The sequence below is a fragment of the Hippopotamus amphibius genome, chromosome X (genome assembly GCF_030028045.1).
Source record: "Hippopotamus amphibius kiboko isolate mHipAmp2 chromosome X, mHipAmp2.hap2, whole genome shotgun sequence".
NCBI classification, from domain to species: domain Eukaryota; kingdom Metazoa; phylum Chordata; class Mammalia; order Artiodactyla; family Hippopotamidae; genus Hippopotamus; species Hippopotamus amphibius.
Window position 1 is genome coordinate 73505748 of NC_080203.1, and position 26017 is coordinate 73531764.

At 35.6% G+C, this 26017-nt stretch overlaps 1 protein-coding gene across 1 annotated transcript in view; it reads left to right on the top strand.

Annotated features, from left to right (window-relative positions):
* Window positions 1–26017, top strand: part of ABCB7 (ATP binding cassette subfamily B member 7) — a 110279-nt gene that overhangs the window by 38702 nt on the left and 45560 nt on the right. Inside the window, exons 2-4 of the mRNA XM_057718412.1 lie at window positions 13562–13639; window positions 15663–15749; window positions 25384–25503. Coding sequence (XP_057574395.1) covers window positions 13562–13639; window positions 15663–15749; window positions 25384–25503 — 285 coding nt within the window. The remainder of the gene's footprint in view (window positions 1–13561; window positions 13640–15662; window positions 15750–25383; window positions 25504–26017) is intronic.

The following is a 26017-nucleotide window of genomic DNA, read 5'->3' on the forward strand; positions in this document are numbered from 1 at the left end:
TGTTGATGGACATTTAGGTTGCTTCCATGTCCTGGCTGTTGTCATTAGTGCTGCAATGAACATTGGAGTGCATGTGTCTTTTTGAATTATGGTGTTCTCTGGGTATATGTCCAGCAGTGGGATTGCTGGGTCATATGGTAGTTCTATTTTTAGTTTTCCAAGGAGCCTCCATCCTGTTCTCCATAGTGGCTGTATCAATTTAAATTCCCACCAGCAGTGCAAGAGCATTCCCTTTTCTCCACACCCTCTCCAGCATTTACTGTTTGTAGGTTTTCTGATGATGCCCATTCTAACTGGTGTGAGGTGATACCTCATTGTAGTTTTGATTTGCATTTCTCTAATAATTAGTGATGTTGAGCAGCTTTTCATGTGCCTCTTGGCGATCCATATGTCTTCTCTGGAGAAATCTCTATTTAGGTTTTCTGCCCATTTTTGGATTGGGTTGTTTTTTTGATATTGAGCTGGATGAACTGTGTATATATTTTGGAGATTAATCCTTTGTCTGTTGATTCATTTGCAAATATTTTCTCCCATTCTGAGGGTAGTCTTTTCGTCTTGCTTATAATTTCCTTTGCTGTGCAGAAGCTTTGAAGTTTCATTAGGTCCCACTTATTTTTGTTTTTATTTCCATTACTCTAGGGTGTGGATCAAAAAAGATCTTGCTGTTATGTTCGTGGAAGAGTGTTCTTCCTATGTTTTCCTCTAGGAGTTTTATAGTGTCTGGCCTTACATTTAGGTCTTTAATCCGTTTTGAGTTTATTTTTGTGTATGGTGTTCTCTCTCTTTTCTTGTTCTGAGAAGAGAAACTATGTTACTTTCTCTCTCTCTCTTATTCTGAGACTCCCATAATATGAAGAGTGATTCGTTTTATGGTGTCACTTAAGTCCCTTAGGCTTTCTTTATTCTTTTTTATTCTTTTTCCTTTTTACTCCTCTGAGTGATTTCAAATGACCTTTCTTCATGTTGGCTAATTCTTTCTTCTGTGTGATTAAATCTGTTGTTGAACCCAGACATTGAATTTTTTTAAGTTCAGGTTTTGTATTATTCATCTTCAAAATGTGTTCCTTTTTCATATTTTTTCTCTCTTGATATTCTCATTTTATTCACGCACAATTTTCCCAACCTCATTGGACATTTTTTATGACCATTATTTTGAACTTTTTTTAGGATGTTCTACCTTCATTTCATTAGTATCAGTTTCTGGAGCTTTATTTTGTCCCTTTGATTGGGCCTTATTACCCTCTTTTCATGTTCCTTTTAGCTTTGCATTGATATCTGTACATTTGAAGAAACAGCCATATCTCCTAGTCTTTATGTACTGCCTCTGACAGGGAAAGACCTTCAGCAATCATCCCAGCTCAAAATTCTGGGGGCCTGTGGATGTGTTTGTAGATTCCTAATTAGAGGGATTTGTTGGTTTCTTTTTTTTAGAACCTCTTGACCTCTTGCTTTCTCTGGTGTCTGTCTGCTGTATTGCTGGTTGTCTGAACAGTAGCACATTATCAAGGTAGTTTTTTGGTTTCAGCTGTCAGGGGTATCTATAATATGCCAGGTGTAGTCAGCACTCTGAGTCAGGCGAGACAGAAACCAGTCTCTTGTACAGCCCCTTGAAAGATCAGAATATTGAATGCATGCTCCACTACTTTCTCTCCCTTCAAAGGTAGAAGCCTTGAGTTGTGCACCTTCTAATCACACTGAGTGTGCCACCCACAGCAGGCTGCTTGCCACTTTCCATTATTCTCAGCAGTCCCCAGGCATCCAAGCTATGCTGGTTCCCTCAGAGCTTCAAGTGAGGAGAGATAGAAAGTAGGCCCTTGAGCAGCACTCTGAAAGGCTGAGATACTGAACACATGTTTCTTCCACTCTTCTCCCTCACTGTCAGGAAGGAAGCCTCAAGTTTTGTGCCTCATTCCAATCACACAAAGCCATGCCAACTGTAGTAACATGCCAGCCACTTTCCTTTGTTTGTAGCTGCCCCTAGGCATCCAAACTGTTCTGGTCCATCAGCACTTCTGAGTAAGCTGAGAGAGAATCCAATACCTTGGGCAGCACTTTATAATTCTGGGATATGGGACACATGTTCCACTCCCTCTTTTCCCCCAAGGGATAAGTTGCAGGCCTGGGTTATCTGTCTTGGCACTGGGCGCTGCTGGGTTGGGGGAGGGGCTCATGTGGATAAAGTGAGTTTGGTCATCTTGTTTCACTGCAGCTATTCTTGACTTTGTCCTTGTCTGGGATACTGCAGCTTCTTAATTGTAGTGTGGAATTCTCATAAAGGTGTTTTGGGCCATATATTGTTGTTAAATTCGTTTTTCTGTGGGAGAACGAGTGCTGGGATTTCCTTTTCTGACATTTTGTGACTTCTTTAACTATTTAAGTATAATAGTGTACAGAAAAATGCAAATTTCATAAGTATACAGCTTGATTTTTACAAATTCAACAGACCTAGGTGAATCTGTGCTCATGATGCCATCGTATTTGAAAGACAGTTTAGTTGTATATAAAACTTTAGGTTCAGCATTCTGTTCCTTCAGTGTTCCATAAATCCTACTCCATTGTCTTTTTGCATCCAGTCTAACTTGTTGTAAAGTCTTAAGCCTTTTTACTGATTCTTTTTACTTTATGTTAATTGGTTTTTTTTTTTTAGATTCTTTTAGAATATGTCCTTTTACTTTGATATTCCTAAGTTTAACAGTGAAAGAGTCTATATGATAGTTTTTTTGCTACTTTTCCTCTTGGCACTCTGTATGCTCTTCTAATATGAGATCTTTTACCTTTAATCTTGGTATATTTAATCTCTTGTTTTTGTAAATATTTCTTTCTCAACATTTTATTTTTTCTCAGCATCATATTAAGTAGATGTTAATATACTTTTTTGTTTCTTTGTTTGTCTTTTGTAACTTTTAAAATGTAATATTGCTACTCTTTTTAAAGTCCTTATTCTCCCAGGTACCTCCTGCCCCAGACTCTTCCTTCCTCTCTTATTCTGTTTCCTGCTTGCCCCATTATCTCTTGCCCCAGGCATCTGCAGCTAGTATATGTACTTTATCTACTTTATATACTTCCAACAAACAACACTGAACACTGCTCCAACCCAAAGAGAGTTCTGAAAGGTGCAAAACAAGGTAAGCCCCTGAGCCAGGTGTTCAGGAAGCTGCCAGACAAGTCAAAAGATACAATTACAATTCTTTGAGAATAAGGCTTACATTTCTCTCTGGTAGCAGCCAGCCATACCAGGAATGAGAGATGCCATTCATCCTCATGGCTACCTCTGATCTGGGGAATGGGATATGGTAGGTTAGTATGCACAAATGTCCTAATGCTCTCTGCTGAAATTTAGTGATTTCTTTTCTATTTATGCACTCCCTGGTTGTTATGTGTTTTTTTATTAGATTCCAGATTTCTAAAAAAGTTGTTTGTCAGTTTTTGACAGCTTAATCATTGTACACTTTTTTGAAGTGTACAGTTTGAAGTTTGGTGATGTCACTCTTTGTATTTAACATCGCAATAGCATTGATACTTTTACCAAAAAAACAAACAACGGCACGTCTTCCTTGTTAGAAAAATTAACCGAGGCATTTCTCAGTTATCAATCAGGAAGAGCAAACTCACTAGGTCCAATTACATTGTTGATGTTGTTAGTATTGATAATGTTAGAAATGTCAATCTCCATTCCACCACTTACTAGCTGTATGAACTTGAGCAAGGAAGCATCTCTGAGCCTCAGTATCTAGTTTGTAAAATGGGAATAATAATTATAGTAGATACCTTGTAGGATTGTAGTGAGAATGAAATGAAATAATATAGTTCTGGGCAGAAGGCCAGCCAGATAATGATTGCTTAGTGAATGGTAGCCACTGTGATTCTTACTAAAAATGATTATAGTATAGCTGATTCCAATCCATGTTGCTTCATAATACAAAAATACCTTAGCAAACTAAGATCCAAATTAAAATATGAAAAGTGGATAAAATATTGATACTAACTACCCTGACCTTCAGTGGAATCTGCTCTTCTGTTCTGGGCTAAGCATGTCCAGGGATGAACTAAAATTGAAGGGTATTTTTGGGTGGATGAAGGTGGAAAGGCAGTCAAGATACATCTTACCATTGCATTTGTCTTGCTGTTATATTTGTGTTTGCATCTGTTAGCTTTAGACTATAAACTCCTAAAATGTAAGCGACACTTATTTAAATTTTTTGTTGTGTACATTTCTTAAGATAAAAATCTTTTTGTATTGCAACAGTGTATCCAATTTAAGAAAGTTGATTTGGCAATTTAGAGCAATGTTTGTTTACTCTTGAAACATTCTTAGGGTGACTTTAAGGCTCTAGGTACTTCTCTTGAAAGCGTTTAGAAAAATATACAGCTCATAAAACGCTTCTAAGAGAGCTGTCAGTTTTCTTCCTGGCATTATTTGAAAACAAGTGTTCTAGTCATTGCATGAATTGTGGTCACCTTATGAATTTTCAGGGTGCAATTGAAAAGAAGAGTGGATATTTTTAGAAAAAACTCTGACAGGTTTTCAGAGCTCAAATAGGTAAATGAGAGGCAGCAAAATTAAGACTTTTTTTAATATAAATTTATTTATTTTATTTGTTTATTGGCTGCGTTGGGTCTTCGCTGCTGCACACGGGCTTTCTCTAGTTGCTGAGAGCGAGGGCTACTCTTCATTGTGGTGCGCAGGCTCCTCATTGTAGTGGCTTACTCTTGTGGAGCACGGGCCCTAGGCATGTGGGCTTCAATAGTTGCGGCACACAGGCTCAAGAGTTGTGGCTCATGGGCTCTAGAGCACAGGCTCAATAGTTGTGGTGCACGGGCTTAGTTGCTCCGTGGCATGTGGCATCTTCCCAGAGCAGGGTTTGAACCCTTGTCCCCTGCATTGGCAGGTGGATTCTTAACCACTGCGCCACCTAGGAAGTCCCCAAGACATTTTTGTGTATATATTTTTGAAGGGATGCAATATCTTTTGAAAAGATTCCTTTTTTTTTTTTTTCATTTGAGAAACTAAGTTAGTTGTTTTGGGTAATAATTGTGTTACCAGAAATACACATTTGTGTTCTATATCTTGTCTCTGTTCAGTAAGACCATGAAGAGATAATGGAGTAGAGATTAGCAATCTTCTCAGGTTTGAGTGCCATTAACAATACTAAATTAATAATTGAAAAAAAATAGGCAGATAGAAGAGAAAGAGAAATCTACCAACACATAAGAAGAGAGATAAAAGGGGTAGCAAAGAGATAAAGAGGAGACACCTATCTTGAGGGGAGTGGCAGGTTGCTATCAGCCCCAAATGTACGTGTTTACCTACCTCTGCAGTAGAAATTAACTTTTAGCATGCTAGAAAGAGACTAAATATGGATAAGCCAAAAGGCATTTAAAATGCACAAAACCAAATACTTTCTTCAAAATACCTTTTCCATCTAGTGCTCAGCAGGAACTCATTAAGTATCATTTGTAAGCCCTGGAGTTGGGTTTATGTTTATATCAATACTTTTAGCCTGTACCTGTGTTACAAGCAAAGGTTATGTTACATATTTCCTACCAAAGGACTGCCTGTTACTAGATTTTGTTGGTATGCGTATAAAGAAAACTAAAGTATTTTGGATATGACCTGCATAGGTGAGTCATGCAGAATGACCCAAGTAAATGAAAATCCTATCTTGTATGAGTTTAGGGTAATTTTCCAGGTAATTTGCCCATCAGTGGCAGTCTGATACATCTGTAAAAAGCAACAAACATAAGTGAGAGCATTTATAGAAAAATATAACTAAACAAAAGTGACAGGTCTGCTACTGATTCACATTGTCCAGCTATGGAACTTAGAGTTAAGAAATGTTCTTAAGAGTTTTCTCCCAAGTCCATATTAGTAAACATAAGACTGAAAGTTCAAAGTGTAACGTAACAAAAAATAGGTCAAATTCCACTTTCTCAACTTCTTTCGCATTATCTCAGCATTCCAGCTGCAGTGTGAAATGTGTGATAATGTCTCCATTCTGTCCACAAACACAGTAGGGCTAGGAATCTTAGAATCACTGAGGATTCATATCAATTTCCCAAAGTTCTTGGGTTCTAATAAACCAGCCCAGTGAAATAATTCACTATTAAATGTGTCTAAAATGTGCCCATGGTGAATTACTCTTAGTATGATAAGGTTCTCTTTATGCATTTTCCACCTAATTTCATGATTTAAAATGAATTAGTTCTGAAGGTTTTTTGTTGTTATCGTCTCTTTCCTTTCTTTTTCTTTCTTTCTTTCTTTTCTTTCTTTTCCTCCCTCCCTTCCTTCCTTCCTCCTTTCCTTTCCTTTCCTTTCCTTTCCTTTCCTCTCCTTTCCTTTCCTTTTCTTCTTTCCCTTCCTTCCCTCCCTCCCTTCCTTTCTCCCTTCCTTTCTTTTTCTTTCTTTCTTTCTTTCTTTCTTTCTTTCTTTCTTTCTTTCTTTCTTTCTTTCTTTCTTTCTTTCTTTCTTTCTTTCTTTCTCTTTCTTATACCTTTTAATATCCAGTCATTAGTTTTTATTGCCCTAAATTTGGCAAAGGGCCTTGTAATTCTTTATTTTACTAGGAAACAGCATGGAATTTCACACCACTTAGATGAAACATATGACGCAGAGAACGGTTTCATGATGACAGAAATGTGATGATAAATTAGTTTCTTATATGAATGGGAAACAAGGTCCAAACTTTCTTCACAGAGGTTGCCTAAACAAACATAAAAACCCTATGAAGAGTTCTTGCTCAGACTGCTGAATAGGCCTTGCTGTTGGTGTTATGCCCTCAGAGATATAAAAAGGAAGACTGATTGAGGAAGAAGGGAATTCTGTGGATAATTTTTGTTCATGAGTTGATTTTTTTGTGATGGTGGTGGTGGTGATTTTTTTGTGGAGGTGTTATGTTTTGCTATGGCATTCTCAGAATCCTTAGAGGCTGTAGGTATTTTAGAAATCATCTAAACAAGGAATTGGCAGTCTATGGCCATTGGGGCAAATCCAGTATGCCACCTGTGTTTGCAAGGCTTCTGTGCTAAGAATTTTTTTTACATTTGTTAATGGTTGGGAAAACAATAGAAAGAAGAATAATTTTTTCTGACAGATGACAATGATGAAATTCAAATTTCAGTGTCCGTAAATAAAGTTTTATTTGAACACAGCCACACTCATTCATTTGTATATTATCTGTGGCTGTTTTTGTGCTACAGTGACAGAGTTGAGTAGTTGTGACAGGTTATGTGCCTGCAAACCCTAAAATATTTGCTATCTGGCCCTTTAGAGGAAAAAAAATTGCCAATCCCTGTTCTAGAGTCATCAAATTTTGTAGCAATGTAGTTCAACCTGAGGGTTTTGTGACTTAATGAATGCATATTTAGGTGATGTGAGCTTCCCAAGATCCTTAAGCTATGTTGCCATTTATTCATTCATTCAACCCAAATTGATTAAATATCTAACACAATGAAGGAAATCTTTATTGCTTCAACTTACAGTTGAGAAATATAACTACAAAATCTAAGAAGTCAATCAATCTAACATTTTCTCTCCTCTCCCTCTCCCCTTCTTACGCTTCAAGTCCCCCACCTACCTCCCCCCTTACTTCCTCTCCTTTTCTCCATAACCCCCAGCTAGTTTCTAAGAAGTTGGGAAGAAAACCAAGTTTAAATAAAATTTTTTTCAGACTTTTAAACTTTTAAAGTAAGTTAAATGTAATTTTAAATTGTTTCTCTTTAAAAGTGTGTTGAGAGCTTAGTTTTAAATGTTTTAAGTTTTATAATGATCAGATGATAACAATATTCATGCATGACTATTTGATACTGTTAAGCATTATATGCATCGTGGATGGATAATTGTAAACTTAGTTTTGTTTCCAAAGCCTCAGCAATGCAGAATATATAATTGACTCCAAAATCCCTGATGGGTTGACAATTTATAAACTGCTCTTTAATCTCTTTTTTTTTAAATTTTTTTTAATTTTTATTAATTTTATTTATTAATTTATTTGCTGCATTGGGTCTTCATTGCTGCATGGGCTTTCTCTAGTTGTGGCGAGTGGGGGCTACTCTTCATTGTGGTGCTTGGGCTTCTCATTGTGGTGGCTTTCTTGTTGCAAAGCACAGGCTCTAGGCATGCAGGCTTCAGTAGTTGTGGCACATGGGCTCAATAGTTGTGGCTTGCAGGCTCTAGAGCACAGGCTCAGTAGTTGTGGCACACAGGCTTGGTTTGCTCCTCGGCATATGGGATCTTCCCGGCCCAGGGATCGAACTCATGTCCCCTGCACTGGCAGGCGGATTCTTAATTGCTGCGCCACCCAGGAAGCCCCTAATCTCTTTTTATTATTAGGTAATTCTTCAAGTGTCATGAACACTGAACATAATTTGTATTGTGAAAGCTAACTATTCTAAAAAAGGATGCAATCATATTTGGTAATCACTAAAGAGTTATTTAATAGGATTATTTTTAGTAAAGTTGAATGTTTACCTTAAAGGAAAAATGTAACTGTAATGGAATAGGTTTCAATTTTATTAGTCTCCTTGCTTGAGTCTTAGTCTCATTTACGTGGAGATAGTTCTATCTGCTAGATTGATGGTTTTAGTGTTGATAAAAATTTTTGTAAATAATAATTGAATGTCTACACAGAGCAAGATATTGTGCCTATGCAACAGTATCAAGGATTAATATTTTTATTAATTAGTGGACAAACAGTGCTGATCTAAATGAGAGCATGCATTATTATGCTCAGATGCCACAGAATTCTTGACTTTTAGGTTCTTCCAGAATTTCTTCTTTTTTTAGATAAAATAAACATGACTCTCCAGTGTTTTAACTTATATGCCTCTTCAGATGGACTAGCAGATTGTCATTTTCAGTATACTGCATTTGTATGGTATCTGTGTACAGTAGTCATTGTCTGTTATTTTCAGTAATATATGATTTATTTCTGTGTGTGTCTTTGGAGGGATGGTGTTATAAATAAATTCAGAGGCTAGATTTATTGAAGAAAGAAACACAGTCTTCTCAGTTAAGATTTTTAATATCCAGTTAATAACTGTAGCATTTTCATTTTATTCTGTAAAAATCATAGAATTTTAGAGTTGAAAGGGACGTTAGAGAGCATCTAGTCCAACCCTCTAATTTTCAAATCAAGTTTCAAAGAATTAATCATCTTGTTTTCTCTTGTTGCCCTCCTCCATTTTTAAGTGGTTTTTGTTTTGCTTTTCGGGTTTTTTTTTTTTTGTTTTTTTTTTTTTGTTTGTTTGTTTGATATAAACCTCTTCCTTCACAGTTTTAAAAGTAGAGGTAATCCCTAACTTACAATTGAGTTTCAGAAGTGTTTGTAAGTCTGTTGTTTAGAAGTCAGAACATTTTTTTTTCCCATAGAAACAATATTTTAAATAGTGGTGGGACTAGCCCTCAAAAGGAGTTAACACATTATGTGACTGTTACTTTTGCTTTTGCAATGAAAGATGCTTTAAATAATCAATGCTGATTTTCTCTGGGGAAACAGGAAGGAGATGACGTTATAGAGGAGCATGTCAGGGGCTTTTTATCTATTTCTTAGGTGGGGCAGCAAATACACATTGTGTTCATTATATTGTTTTCTAAACTTTTTATATGCCTGAGATAGTTCATAATTTTACAATGCTATCTTAGTACTAGAAGTTCAGTTTGAATGTGAACATTTAAAAATTATTTACCTTGAATCCTGTTGCAAAAGGGAAACAAGGTTTGATTAGAGAAAGATAAAGAGATAGCTAGAAATTTTGAAGGGGTTTTATGGGTACTTTCAAGGGCTTAGATTTTTTGGTAAATTATCTTTATTTTGACCAATATCACTTTAGAAAGTATGTTTTTGCTGTTACTTTAAGTGTATCACCAACGTGTATCTTTTAGCTATTGGCCATATATCTGCAATGTTTTGAGAGAGAATAAAGAAGGCGGGGAGTCATTGTAAGATAACTGGGCAAATTTTGAAAGTCAAAGAAGATTAAATTGCATATGCATGTGCAAACATTTGTAATATCATGCTGATGTATAGTTACTTGAACTGGGGGCTTTATGAAAAATAAGAAAATGAGGGAGTAAAGCTTGTATGAGTTCTAAGTATGGTGAAAGGCAGTGAGGAAAACAATTGAGTTAAGCACCAGAAAGGTATCATTGATAGTAGAAGGCTTGTAGAGGTTTGAGGGTACATGGTGTGTTGTAGGAGCTTGACTTTGGCAAGACAGTGTGCAAATAGCTATTAGAATTTTTGAAATTTTTATAATTCAGGGAATGCCTTATGTAATTATAAGTATACATAAACAGAAACTGCTACCATTCATTACATTCTAGAAAACAACTGAGTTAATTTTCTCAGTAATTTGATTAGCTTTTTTGTGTGTAGGTTGTGTGGAGGTTGTTTTTTGGTTGATTTAATATTTGCTCTTTTGTAGTGTACAACATTGAATTTTTTTTTTGACAATAAACAGCATATATTTAGAGTGTACAATTTGGTGTCCCAATCTCCCAATTCATTCCCCCCCAACCCTCCTCGCTTTCCCCACCCAGTGTCCATGTGTTTGTTCTCTACACCTGTGTCTATATTTCTGCCTTGCATTTCCTCTTTCATAGTTGTTAGCATTTGCCTTATGTATTGAGGTGCTCCTATAGTGGGTGCATATATATTTGTAATTGTTATCTCCTCTTCTTGGATGGATCCCTTGATCTTTATGTAATGTCCTTTCTTGTCTCTTGTAACATTTTTTATTTTAAAGTCTATTTTATCTGATATGACTATTGCTACTCCAGCTTTCTTTTGGTTTTCATTTGCATGGAATATCTTTTTCCATCCGCTTACTTTCAGGCTGTATGTGTCCCTAGGTCTGAAGTGGGTCTCTTGTAGACAGCATATATATGGGTCTTGTTTTTGTATCCAATCAGCCAGTCTGTGTCTTCTGATTGGTGCATTTAGTCCATTTATATTCAAGGTAATTATCGATATGTATGTTCCCATTACCATTTTCTTAATTGTTTTGTTTTTGTTTTTGTAGGTCCTTTCCTTTGCTTATGTTTCCCACTTAGAGAAGTTCCTTTAGCCTTTGTTGTAGGGCTGGTTTGGTGGTGCTGAATTGTCTTAGCTGTTGCTTGTCTGTAAAGTTTTTGATTTCTCCATCAAATCTGAATGAGATCCTTGCTGGGTAGAGTATTCTTGGTTGTAGGTTCTTCCCTTTCATCACTTGAAATATATCATGCCACTCCCTTCTGGCTTGCAGAGTTTCTGCTGAGAAATCAGCTGTTAACCTGATGGGAGTTCCCTTGTATGTTATTTGTCGTTTTTCCCTTGTTGCTTTTAAGAATTTTTCTCTGTCTTTAATTTTTGTCAATTTCACTACTATATGTCTTGGCATGTTTCTCTTTGGGTTTATCCTGCCTGGGACTCTCTGCGCTTCCTGGACTTGGGTAGCTATTTCCTTTCCCATGTTAGGGAAGTTTTCAACTATAATCTCTTCCAATATTTTCTCAGGTCCTTTCTCTCTCTCTTCTCCTTCTGGGACCCCTATAATGCGAATGTTGGCACGTTTAACATTGTCCCAGAGGTCTCTTAGGCTGTGTTCCGTTCTTTTCATTCTTTTTTCTTTATTCTTTTCCACATCAGTGATGATCACCATTCTGTCTTCCAGGTCACTTATTCGCCTTTCTGCCTCAGTTAATCTGCTGTTGGTTCCTTCTAGTGTATTTTTCATTTCCGTTATTGTGTTGCATATCTCTGTTTGTTTGTTCTTTAATTCTTCTAGGTCTTTGGTAAACTTTTTGATCTTTGCATCCAGTCTTTTTTCAAAGTCCTGCATCATCTTCACTATCATTATTCTGAATTCTTTTTCTGTAAGGGTGCCTATGTCCTCTTCATTTAGTTGTTTTTCTGGGGTTTTATCCTGTCCCTTCATCTGGTACAAAGTCCTCTGCTTTTTCATTTTCTCTTTCTTTCTGTGGCTGTGGTTTTCAGTTCCACAAGACCAAATACTGCTGATACTGCTTGATACTGCTGTCTGCCCTCTTGTGGAGGAAGCTATCTAGGAGCCTCCTGTGTGCTTCCTGATGGGAGGGACTGATGATGGGTGGGGCTGTGTGGGTGGAGCTCAGTAAAGCTTTAATCCGATTTGGTGGGCAGAGCTCAGTAAAACTTTAATCTGCTTGTCTGCTAATTGGTGGGGCTGTGTTCACACCTTGTTGGTTGTTTGGCCTGAGGCCACCTAGTGCTGGAGCCCACAGGCTCTTTGGTGGGGCTAATGGTGGACTCTGGAAGGGCTCACACCAATAAGCACTTCCCAAAACCCCTGCTGCCAGTGCTCCTGCCTCCTTGGTGAGCCACAGCTGCCCCCCCACCTCTGCAGGCAACCCTCCAACACCAGCAGATAGGTCTGGTTCAGTCTCCTATGGGGTCACTGCTTCTTCCGCCTGGGTTCTGGTGAGCACATTTTTTTTGTGTGTCCTCCAAGAGTGGAGTCTCTGTTTCCCCCAGTTCTGTGGAGGTCCTGCAATCAAATGCTGCTGGCTTTCAGAGTCTGATTCTCTGGGGATTCCTCCTCCTATTGCTGAACTCCCAGGTTGGGAAGCCTGATGTGGGGCTCAGAACCCTCACTTTAGCGGGTGGACTTCCGCAGTATAACTGTTCTCCAGTTTGTGAGTCACCCACCCAGCATTTATGGGATTTGATTTTAACGCAATTGCGCCCCTCCTGCCATCTCATTGTGGCTTCTCCTTTGTCTGTGGATGTGGGGTGTCTTTTTTGGTGAGTTCCAGTGTCCTTCTGTCAATGATTGTTCAGCAGTTAGTTGTAATTCCGGTACTCTTGCAAGAGGGAGTGAGCGCACGTCCTCCTACTCCGCCATCTTAATCCTATCTCTTACAACATTGATTTTTATATAAAGACATTAATCCATTTGTACAACTCATTTATAGCTTAAGGAAAGCCTAAGTATTACCTGCCTTTTGGGAGATTCTTGACCTTAAGAAGCAAATTTTTCTACACTAAATTGATGGTGCATTTTAGGATGTGTGTCCATTTTACAGAGGTCTATTTTTTATTCTGCTTTCTTTGAACTCCACTTTTGGAATATTATCAAGACAAAAATTGGCCCAAGAATCCATCACCTGTTTACAAGCCTTGGCACAACTGATCTTGTGACCAGTGTCTAAATTTAGCCTTCAGATTAAGACTATAAAGAGGGAGCACTCACAAAGTAGAACATAATAAAATATAGTAAAGGGAGGAGTGTTTGAAAAGAGCATAGAATCCATTTAAGAAAGAAATGAAGTTGAAGATTTCAGAGGCTTTCAGAAACAAAGGGAAACCTAGAGAGAAAGAGAGCAAAAAGAAAGTACAATTTGACACTTAATGGTAGTATAATTTACTTTATATTTGGACCACACATTTTACTTTTTACCTTTTTAGGTATGTATTAGAAACATAACCATCTTTCTAATATTGGCTATGGTTTTAGTTTTATGTATGTTTGTGGACAATAAAAGAAATCTTTGAACATTAACTGTCCACTCTGAAACTTCTTCCCTCTTTTTTTTTCTCTTTTGCAGATCTTGGAGTCATTAAGACATACCTCATGGCAGAAACTAGGAAAAGGCAATTCAAGACAGTTATTAGATGCTACAAGGGTAAGATGAAGCAGACACTTCTACATATAACTAGGGAAAAGGTGTAAGCCCTTGGACAGTTTTCCAGTTTATACTACATATTCTGTATTTTCCAAATAATTTTCCTTTTTATTTTTTTCTAAATACTGGCAAGATGAATAAGAAGATATATTTCTGCTACTGGAAATGGAGAAAGAAATCTTGATATTTTTCTACCCCTGAAGAAATCTTCTGAATCTCTTGAGATCAATACCAACTAGAGTAATGTTTTTAGAAAACTTTTATAAATGTAATGGCAGCTTGTTGACAGTTAAATGTATCCTGATAATTTGCATGTGATACATGGAATGCTGTACATTTTTCAAATGAGTAAAGTTTCTTACCTTAGAAGATGTTCAAATAACAGAATATCAAGGGACTCTAAGCTAATTAGAGCCCATGGGGTAAGTGATGCTGAGTTTACATGTTGATGAGGGTTATTTTTCATTGCTAATGTAAGTGAAAGACACCTTTAAAAATTCTCAGTGCTTTAAAATGAAACAAATTTCCAAGATCGAAAGTATTCCAAGTATTCCAAGATCGAAGTATTCAGAAGTTAGAATACAGTCTAACTCCTGAATACTTCCTTTATTTTTTCTTTCTGATTAATAATTATTTGCTATTAAGATACAAAGCATTGTTCTAATTTATGCAGAAACTGTGGAAATGAATTAGATTTTCCATCATTAAAGTTTTAAGTTAAGGGAGAAGGTGCTCCATCTTCTCATTGTTTATGACACCACTGTTTATATTTTATCTTCTGCTATATTTTATCTTCGGCTTTGTTTGAAGACCTCATTATCTTGTGTGTTGTTTACCAGACCCCTTGATATAACTTATTGCTCAGTCTTTTAGAGGGAAAAAAATGTCACAAAGTGACATTGTCACACATATATTACCTTTTGATGTTTTCCCTTTAAAAATGCTCTAAGATTGTTAATCCGAAAATCAGTAACCCATTTATGGCTATTACTCTTTGGGTCTCAACTGGTGAGAACAAGAGGCACTTTTTCTTTCTGTAATTCCATTTTCATAGCTTGGCCCAGAGCTGATACTCTTAGGGTTCAGTATTGATATACATTTGTATTTGTAAAGAACTGCGCCCTTGTTCATTAATTATTGATTATTATGGCTACTGAAGAAGCATTATTATATCCATGTGCTTTATTAAGTATTTTTTTTGAGGAAACACTTTAAAGTTAGCAAGCTTAAATTTTAAGCCTAATTTTTACTATCTTTTCAACTATTATATTTTCAAATGATTTAATTTTTATATTTTTCTAACCTGAGCAATAATTTAGGGCCTTTTAAAAAAATTATAATAGGCAAGATGTTTGCATATTTTCAAGACTAGTTGGGGAATTGGTAGATAACTTTGTTTTATAAGCTAATTCAATAAGCCCATGTGCAAGACACTATGGTATGGGCCATGGGAGATACAAGGATAAAAGAGACTGTCCCTAATCTTAAGAAATTTTCCACATAGTAGTAAAGAGAAAACATGTATGCAGATTTACTATAGCATAAGATAGACTGTGAAATAGTAAAAGATACTTTGTTTCTAAATATATATATGTAAGCCAGAATAATAAGAAAAAGAATCACTTATGTAAATTGTAAAGCAAATATGTTATACGCATGGAAAGCAAGTGGGATATAATTAATTAACTCTATTATATACTTGCCAATGCTAGAGTTATGGACTGCATGGTACCTTAGTAGCAGTGGCAGTAATTACGAAAGCCAGTATAAGTCAAATAGAAGTATATTACAAGTTAAATCTTTTAAACATTAATTTCAAAAGCTGTTTAGAGAGAGTAACTTCTGTATGAGTAATTTGTTATATCTCAATATTCTTTGTATAAATGTATCTGTAAGATTATTATGAAGGTGTTTTACTTAGCTATACCTCTGAATTTGTTGGGGGGACATTCATTAGATCAGACTTCTAAAGATCTTAAATTCTTTAATAGCTAATGGATGGCTTGGTATCATTTTCAACTAGGCTCTTCAGGCATGGCCACTGATAGAAAAGAGGACATGTTGGCATGGTCATGCAGGAGGAGGACTCCACACAGACCCAAAAGAAGGGGTAAGAGACAATAACAAGTACCTGGAAATTCTTATAGGCGATGAGAAGATAGATATATTAAAGATTGTTATATTCCAGAATATTTTGATTGACTCATGTAACTGCAGGTTTTCTAATACAAAACCATATGAATTGAGCATGATTATATAGTTGAGGTTAGGGGGAGTCAAGGAAGGGGGGGAGTACGGGGATATGTGTATAAAAACAGATGATTGAACTTGGTGTACCCCCCAAAAAATAATAAATAAAAAAAAGATCAATATATAGTTGAGGTTTTCTCAGGCTTAAGACAAACAAAATATATCATGATTGACTACAAAAGAAAAAAAGTTAGTTACCAACCTAAACATTTAATTCTTTATTTTAAATAGCATTGATTGAGGTTATTTGTTATATAATCTAGCCTTGTATATAGATAAATTACATTTAGCTTTTACAAGTAATGTGTATGTGTGTGTGTATATATGTTTTCCCTTCTATACTCTTGGTTTAAAAAGATTCTAGAATGTCCCCTAGCTTCATAGTTAATCCTCCATTTACCTGATCCATTTATTTAATTATCCACCATATTCTTTATCATTATCATTATACAGACAAGCTAAACAGTAGGGCCACTGAAATCAAAAGATTTAATTCCACTACACTTTTTCTAAGTGAGTAAAACTGTCATTGGAATACTGTTATACAATTCTCGATCTGGCCCTCTTTCTCTAAGCTTGCCTTTATTTTCTTCCTCCAACTTAACCCAACCAGTATATACATGTTATCTCTAAGTGGAAATGATATTTTCGGGGTTATTGGCAAGTGAACAAATTTTATGTAAAAGTGCCCTCTAAATTGTAGAGAGATAAATAAATTTTAGTTATTTTATTGATGCGAGGTGATTGGTAACAAAACCTTTCCAGTGTTTTTCTCCCTGTTTCTTTAATCCCCCATGTAGCTTCTTTCACTGAACTCAAAACACATCACGTTCATGTTTGTGTCCCATTTTTACGTATTAACATTTGTCCTGGTTGTCTTTAGAAACAACAAAGTATTATAAAATAGAATTTTTAAAAATTAATACAAATACTGAAATTTGTTTATCCATATATTATGGATATATAGATATAGCATGATATATCATTAGCATGATATTTTTCAGGATTGTCACCAAGGCCTCTTAAGGATAATTTGTAAGTAATGCTCTAAACACACCAAAAATATGTTGACTAATACAGGAAAAGCAGTTGCTTCTCTTAGACTCAAGCAATATAAAATTCAAGATAGATTCTTTATTCTCCAGTAAAATAAAAGCAAAGCAAAAATCATTGTAAATCTTTATATTTGGTCTCTTATTTATCCTTTGTTCCGCGCCATCTTTGTGTTACTTTTGCCTCATTAGCTAAAAGGAATCATAGAATAATAGAGCATGAAGGCCATACCAGAAAAGAGGCAATATGTAGGTGTAGTTAAATGCCTAGCTATGGAGCCAGACTGCCTAGATTTGAATCTTGGCTCCATCACTTCCTACTGGAATGACCTTGAGCAAATTACTTAATCTCTGTGTGTATCAATTTCTTCATCTTTAAGATGGGGCTGGTAATCATAGCAAAGGGAATTTGAATGTTAACTCCTCACACCATGCGAAGCTCTTGAATAGTGTCTGTCACATAGTAAGTATTCAGTAGATATTAGCTGCTGTTACTATAATGTGAGATTGTTGTAAGTCCTATACTCTGCTATTATCCATTCATTTTAAAAGTATGTGTTATTTGAATATCTGCTTTATGCGTAACTCTGTGTTAAGTAACTGGAGATACAATAATGAACAAGACACAGTCCCTGCTGTTCAGAAACAACAGTTTAGATGGCAGAATATCTAAACTATCATGTAGAAATTTTATCACTCTGACAAATTATAGATTTTACCTTATAACCAACTGAAATTTTACCACTTTATTTCCTATGCATTTCTACTTGTATGTTCCTAACTATTAATAAGCATTAATATGCTGCTCAGAAGGTATTTAAATCATTTGTTTATCCATTGTGGCCATAGTAAAGGGGATGTGAAAAAAAGAGTGGCAGTTTCAATATTTGGAAGCTCCTGTTTTTAAAATAGAAGAATTAAAGAATTGCTTGTTTTATAATAGAATTGTCAGATTTTTAAAGGATTTTGGAACTTTACTCCTGCATTTAAACATATTTATGTGCCTCTTTTGAAGAAGCATCTGTTAGTAAATTTAGATAATCCTGTACTCATAATAAAAACACAAATAATGTAGGACTTAATATAGGGACTACTTCCTGGACTTTGCTTGACATACTCTTTTTTTAATGTTAGAAACATATCCTCATTGATTGGATAGCGTCAGAAGCTAGTAGTATTAAAAGAGAGATTAGCATTTACTAGAGTAATCAAAGGCTTTGGTATAAATACTGATATTATCAAAGAAGTGAAACAGCAACTTAAGAGTATTAAAAAAAGATGGAGGTTGGAGAGAGAATGCAATAATAAGTCCCCAGGCTTGTTAAAATGAGTGGACACACATACCAATGGACAAGAATACACCTATGACATGTAGAGACTGTTTTCCAGCTCTGATTACGTACATCATCAAGCAACCTTACGTTCATTTGATTTCTCAAATTGACTTCCCTTTGGAAAAGAGAATTCACTGACTGGCCAATGGGAATATCAACTTGGTAGTTTTTTAAATTATAAATTATTAAATTGACTGTTGGGTTCAAATCCATCTCATATGTAGAATAAGCCATTTTTTCCTAGGGCCTTTTCACTGCCAGATAAACTCTTCATTGCACTTTCAGACCAGTAGAGCTTAGAAAACAAACTTTGAGGTATAGAGAAAGTAACAATAATTGCAAAGCTTTTCCTGAGAATTAATATATCTTTCCTCTCCCACCCATAAACTCATTATAGTTATATCCCCAATAATGTGCGAAAAGTTTTCCACTTACTTTCTAGATTTTTCCGTTAGATAGCTACTCAAGTTTCTTATCTTTTGACCTAGCTTTTATCAAGCCACTGTTATCCCTAACAGTATTGAAGTAGTAGTTAAAATTATTCCTGTAATTGCAGTTAGTTATCTTTAGCGTGGATTGAAGAGACAGTTCTTTGGATGGTTTGCTTATCTTTGAAATTGTGGGCATTTCCAAATTCTCTGCTAAATTAGTTCTTTAGGGAGAAAACATTCAAGCCTGTAGCCCACATTTATACAAAACAAATAGCATCCAGATTTTTTTGGTATATTTTTTTCTTCCTCTCCATAAGTTTTGCCCCCAGGTAGTTTCCTTCTAAATCAATCCCTTGATTGTGAGTTAGAACATTTCTTGCTATTGAAATTTAGGAATGTCTAAAACCAGAATTCTTACATAAATTCATCTGCTAAAGAAAAGGTGATTCTGCTGCTTTTATCAAAAGATCATTTTCTTTTTTCTTACTTTCATTTTCCTTTCGAAGCCCAGTGGGCGCCACTCCCTTGAAATGAGCGGACTTTTGGTAGAAAAAAATTGCTCTTGCTTCAGTGCTAGATAGCCTTTTCTGGTGAGAAATATGAAGTTACTGACTTGAGAAGCAAAATGTATTCATCACTGTACAGTTACCTTTTTTTTTGGCTGCACTGGGTCTTCGTTGCTGTGCAGGCTTTCTCTAGATGTGGCTAGCGAGGGCTACTCTTCATTGCCATGTGCGGGCTTCTCATTGCAGTGGCTTCTCTTGCTGTGGAGCACGGATTCTAGGCATATGGGCTTCAGTAGTTATGGTTCGCAGGCTCTAGAGCACAGGGTCAGTAGTTGTGGTGCACAGGTTTAGTTGCTCTGCGGCATGTGGGATCTTCCAGTACCAGGGATCGAACCCCTGTCCCCTGCAGTGGCTGGTGAATTCTTAACCACTGTGCCACCAAGGAAGTCCTACAGTTATCTTTAATATCTGAAAATTCTACCAGGTAAGCTGTTTCAGGTGTATTTTAATTTTTATAATTGTCCTTTTTGTGCCCTATCGACATGGTTAGTAGCTATAGGTATTCACTTACAGCGCTTATGACTATGAACAGCTGCATCTTTCCCTCAGGTCATGCTGTTGAATTGAGCACTGCTGCATATAAGCAGTACACTACAGGGTCAGGTGCTTCCGGTGTTACTTTCGTGTTTGTTTTTGGCCTACTGTGCTGTGATTGTGCTGTTTCAGCTCCCTGTGTACAAGTAGATATTCCTTTCATTATTTTTTCTTACCTGCCCAACCTCATAAAGCTTATTAAGCTATATATTAATACCAAATAAGTAAATATTTAAAAATCTGTGAGAAGTTGTGATGACTTAATAAATCAAGCATTTAGGTATTCCTGCTAGAAATTGTCCTCGTGTTTAAGAGTAGTTAATTTATTAATTGAATAAATATTTATTGGGCATTGTTTCTAGTATCAATCAGGTTTCTTTCTCTGGCACCTGCTGTTTTCTTTTTGTCCAGCTTGTTTGCACTTACTTTCATCTCTTCTTTGACAGATCTCTTTTGTCTCCAAATCTTTTCTTCCAAACTCCTTTCTAGGGGGGAAAAGTTCAGTACAATTTTGTTACCATTCAGAGATCTTAGTGAGCCAATTTGAATTTCTCCTTTTGTTACTCTTGTGTTTTTATTCTGAATGTAATTACTTTCCTTTATTATGGCTAATTCCAGTATATAGCTGAGACCTTCTTAAAAACTTTTATTCCTCATACTAATGTAATAGTAGTTTTACAGTGTAATGGGGCTTAAAATATCAATTTCATATTTTGAATCTGAGACTATCTAGCTACAGCAAGAAGGCCACTTTGCATATGTTAGCAGAGGAGGAAAGTAGATTGTTTACTTTTACAGGCTTTTTAATGATATTTCTGTAGTGTTCATTTTAGAGAACTTTTGGTCAGGATGTAGTCATCACTGTTATGTTTTTAAAATAACTTTTAAATTCTATTTACTGTGAAGATTATAAACAGAACGGTTAAAGAATTTCATAAAATTTCATGTTTTCTGTTTATGTGTAAGCAGGGCTTAAAGAAAAACTACTATGATATCAACCATTGATTACTTGAGGAATTTTGATCCTTGAGAAAAAACTTTCTTAAATCATTGGGTTTTTTTCCCTCTATACTATAATTACTCCTTACATAGTATGTTTTCAAATAATTCAATTTCTTGTTATCCTCCTTGACCATTTCCTACATTTCTCACCTTTTCTTTAAGATTGTGATCTTAAAATGGTGTATATGCTATTTGTGTTGCTCAGCCTGAAATGAAAAGATTAGTTGACGTGAAGATGATACCTGATTCAGTCTCAAGTTGTGACTGGTCTCTTCTCAGCTTTAGATAATTCTTTTGTCTTTCATGATTACCATTGGATATCCAGTATGAATTAAGTGTGGTGATTTTGAAAGGTGGTATATTATCTTTCAGGATCTGTATTGAGGCCTTCAGTTTTATTTTACTCTTGTTCAGCAGGAATAAGTTAGTTTAAAATACTTTAAATATGTGCCTCAGCCTCTGAAATGCCTCTTTGATTTGGCCTGCTCTTAAAAAAAGATATTATTTTTCAAACTTTGTAGTTCATCTAAACTATAAGTGAAAGACATGTACTTTACAGCCTAATGGACTCATAATGCATGATTACACAACTTCAGAACCCATTTTGTTAAATGAAGTGGTGACATTTTATGCACTATTAAGCCAACTAGAATAATTTTCTTGCTCTTAGCCGTAACTTCGCTGTGTCCTTACTGAAGAAATTTTGGGGTGTGTTATAGAAGGTTTTTGATGAGAGAGCATTTCTAAAGATATGTGGAAACAGGGCCTTTTTGCCATCATTCCATCAAGAAAAATAAGACAGACAAAACTTGGGAAATGGGAAAGTGGTTGAAATGTCCCAGTTCATGTTATAACACATTAAATTATATTTATTTAGTAATAGTTCAATTGGAAAAGTGAATTTTAAAATTGTAGCTTTATTCCCTTTTTAAAAATACCTTATCAGTTATGAGAACTCATATATGTGAGTATATTTGTGATAAAATAAAGCACTAAGAACTATACTTTCGGCATTTCATGTTTTTGCAATACAGTGTATTTAAAGCAGCTCAAGAAGGTAGTCCTGTTTTCAGTACAGTATGAACAGTTTTATTTCTGTTACTGTTTACTCAGTAAACTGAATAAAAGAGACTAGAAAACAGTTTGCTGAGACTTGGATGGGATAACTATAATGTAAAAACTACCTTGTATAATATAATGTGATGTCCTGGGTTTCTTATATGTTGACAGCTTCTCCCCTTTATTTGCTATGCTAATCTACTTGAAATTGTCTAACTTTCCCCCCTTAAAATGAATTAAATTTTCTTCTTATTGTATGTGAACTACAGAAAACAAGAAAGCAAAAAGAATATAAAAAATCATCAATGATTCCATCTATTCACAGCTACTGATGTTAACACTTTGGGGGTATTGTTTTCCAGATCCATTTGTATGCATGTGTAAACTCACACACACATAACATTTTTTTCCATGAAAGATAAGTTTTGTACTTTGCTTTTTTCATTTAACATGTTTCTGTGTCACTGCATATATTTCTTTTTTTTTTTTGCATATATTTCTGAATAGCTATATTTTGCATTCATTGGACCTTGTTTACATGATTCTCCACTGTTGATCATTTAGGCTAAACCCAACTTTTTCCCTATTACAACAGTATGGGAATAAACATCATCTTCTTATTCAGTAAATGTTCATTGAGTACCTACTGTGTATCAGCCATTGTATTTGGTACTGGGTTACAACAGTGAGCACAAGACAAAGTTACTACTCATGTGGAATTTAAATTCTAGCAGGTGAGTAGTTGTTAATCAGATAATCACATTGCCGAATATGTAGTTTATAATTGAAATGGATTCTCTGAAAGGAAAGGAATACTGTTCTGTGAGAGAATACAGCCAAGGATCCTGACTGGGGTTAGGGAAGAAGACCTCATTGAGGAAGTGCTGCTTGAGCTGGCAGGAAACTACTTGGAAGAAGTTGAGGTCAGGTTGGTGTTGCAGAGAGAGCTTATTACAAAGTGAAAGGTATTGTGGAAAGGCCCTGTGGCAGGAGGGATTATAGTCTGTTTGAGGGGCTGAAAAAAAGGAAGTGTGGCATGAACACTGAAAACAGTAGTGTAAGACATGACTAGAGAGGTAGCTAGGGGCCAGGCCAAGCAGAGCCTCATAAGAGCCATGGTATGGACTTTGATCTTTATCCTAAGAATGATAGGATGCCATTGAAGGGTTTTAAACAGAGAGTAATATCTGATTGCAGGCTGAACTAATTGGACAAGGAGCAGAGTGGATGTGAGATCAGTTAGGAGATTGTTGCAGTGGTTTATGTGAGAAATGATGATAGCTTGGATTGCGTTTGTGGTGGAAATAGAGAAGTAGACAAATTCAAGAGATTTTTAGGAAGTAAAATTGATTCAACTTGGATTTTTTTAAAGCATTAAGTTCCCAGAAGTGGAATTCTCAACACAAAGGGCAGAATTATTTTAAAAGCTTATGGCAGATATCAAATTGCTTTCCAGAAAGATTATTTCAGTGCACTCTCTCATTAACAGTGTATTAGAGTACCTATTTCCATACACCTTCACCAACAATGAGCATTAATGTTTTTTTATTTAATTTTTTTTATTTTTTAATACACCTTTATTGGATTATAATTGCTTTACAATGTTGTGTTAGTTTCTGCTGTCAACAGAATGAATCAGCTATACGTATACATATATCCCCATATCCCCTCCCTCTTGAGCCTCCCTATCCCACCCTCCCTATCCCACCCCTCTAGGTCCCTCACAAAGCACTGAGCTCATCCCACCCTGTGCTATGCAGCAGCTTCCCACTGTCTACTTTACATTTGGTAGTATATATATGTCAATGCTACTTTCTCACTACATCCCAGCTCCGCTTCCCTCCCGTGTCCTCAAGTCCATTCTCTACATATGCATCTTTATTCCTGCCGTGCCACTAGGTTCATCAGTATCATTTTCCTAGATTCCATATATATGCATTAGCATATGGTATTTGTTTTTCTCTTTCTGACTTACTTCACTCTGTATGATAGGTCCATCCACTCACTACAAATAACTCAGTTTTGTTCCTTTTTATGGCTAATATTCCATTGTATCTCTGTGCCATATCTTCTTTATCCAGTCATCTGTTGATGGGCATTTAGGTTGCTTCCATGTCCTGGCTATTGTAAATAGTGCTGCAGTGAACGTTGTGGTACATGTTTCTTTTTGAATTATGGTTTTCTCAGGGTATATGTCCAGTAGCAGGATTGTTGGGCCATATGGTAGTTCTAATTTTAGTTTTTTGAGGAACCTCCATACTGTTTTCCATAGTGGCTGTATAACTTTACAGTCCCACCAGCAGTGCAGGAGGGTTCCTTTTTCTCCACACCCTCTCTAGCATTTATTGTTTCTAGATTTTTTGATGATGGCCATTCTGACTGCTGTGAGGTGATACTTCATTGTGATTTTAACTTGCATTTCTCTAATGATTAGTGATGTTGCGCATCTTTTCATGTGTTTTTTGGCCATCTGTGTTTCTTCTTTGGAGAAATGTCTGTTTAGGTTTTCCACCCATTTTTGGATTGGGTGTTTTTATGAAATTGAGCTGTGTGAACTGCTTATATATTTTGAAGTTAATCCTTGTCAGTTACTTCATTTGCAAATATTTTCTCCCATTCTGAGAGTTGTCTTTTCATCTTGTTTATGGTTTTCTTTGCTGTGCAAAAACTTCTGAGTTTCATTAGGTCTCATTTGTTTATTTTTGTTTTTATTTCCATTACTCTAGGAGGTGTTTTTTTTTTCTTTTTTAATACTTTTTACAGAAATTACATAGATACTTCAATTTTTAAAATGGGGATTATCTCACCAACTAAAATAATATAGTAGTTTGGGAATGTGTGTGTGTGTGTGTGTATCTTATTTTGGCTTTGGAAACTGTGGTTTTCATTCTTAATATTCTGTTTCTAAAAGCTGAAACTAAAACAAAAAGATTTAATGGGAATGTTGCCTCGGGAACTTGGGAAAAAGAAAAATCTATGGTAGATTTAAGTCAGATTAAGCATAATTGGAAAATTTTGTTTTTGTTGAAATATTTAATAACCCAACTTCTGTTCTATATAGTCAATGGCAAGACTCACACTTACCTAAACACTATATTGTAACTTTGCTCTATCATGAGTTTGGACTTAGGGTTCCAAAATATTTTACATGAACATACTGATAAAGAGTCCAAACATATATAAAGATTTTGACCACAAAGATGGAAATATGGAAATTTTTTTACATTTTATGTAATATTTTGATAGCTTAATAGATAAGTAAATACATAATACATGGATAACTTTTGGCAATATGAGGATGGCTATAGCTAAAAGTAATAAATTAAGAGAAATAAGTAGCTTTTTAAAGTCTATTGAAATAGTTTGAGTTTAAAAGATGTTGACCTTAGATTCAAAATAAAAGTTATGTTTGTAATGTTTTCATGTTTGCCTCAAATATTTACATAATTCTACATTATTGAACTATAGTTATATTTGAAATGACATGTTACTCACAGCTTTTCTCTCTTTCAACAGTTAAAAGATGTTGATAGTCGGAAAATCATAAAAGCAATGCTCTCTTATGTGTGGCCCAAAGACAGGCCAGATCTACGAGCAAGGGTTGCCATTTCCTTGGGATTTTTGGGTGGAGCAAAGGTAAGAATAAGAGAAATGTATTGTTTGATGCCATAACTAGGAAATAATATGACATCTTCTGGTAATGAAACTTAGGCTGATATAAATCACTTTTGGGGGAGTATTGTCAACCTCTAGGACCCTCATTTATGTAACTCTTCTATGCAGTCAGCAAAAATTATATGATAATGCCTGATTTATCTATGGATCAGACTTAGCCTCAACTTAATGGAATTCACTCCTGAAACCAGTGTAAGATACAGGATCATTGGTTGTAGCAAAGCATAAGGAACTTTGTAAAAGAAGCTCCTCAGAGTCCTGTTTGCTCTTATTTAATAATATATTTCTGGTAAGCTTAGTTCTCAGTTCCTAGTAAATTGAAAAAAGGATGAAGACATTTTAGGTACATTGATAGTTGTAAGTGGTAAACAGCAGTGTGACATAAGAGAAAAAAAGAAAAAAACAGGAAAACTAAAAAAAAAAAGTCAAAAAGCTGGGCATTTTGGTACATTCAATATAGGGACCCTCTACATCA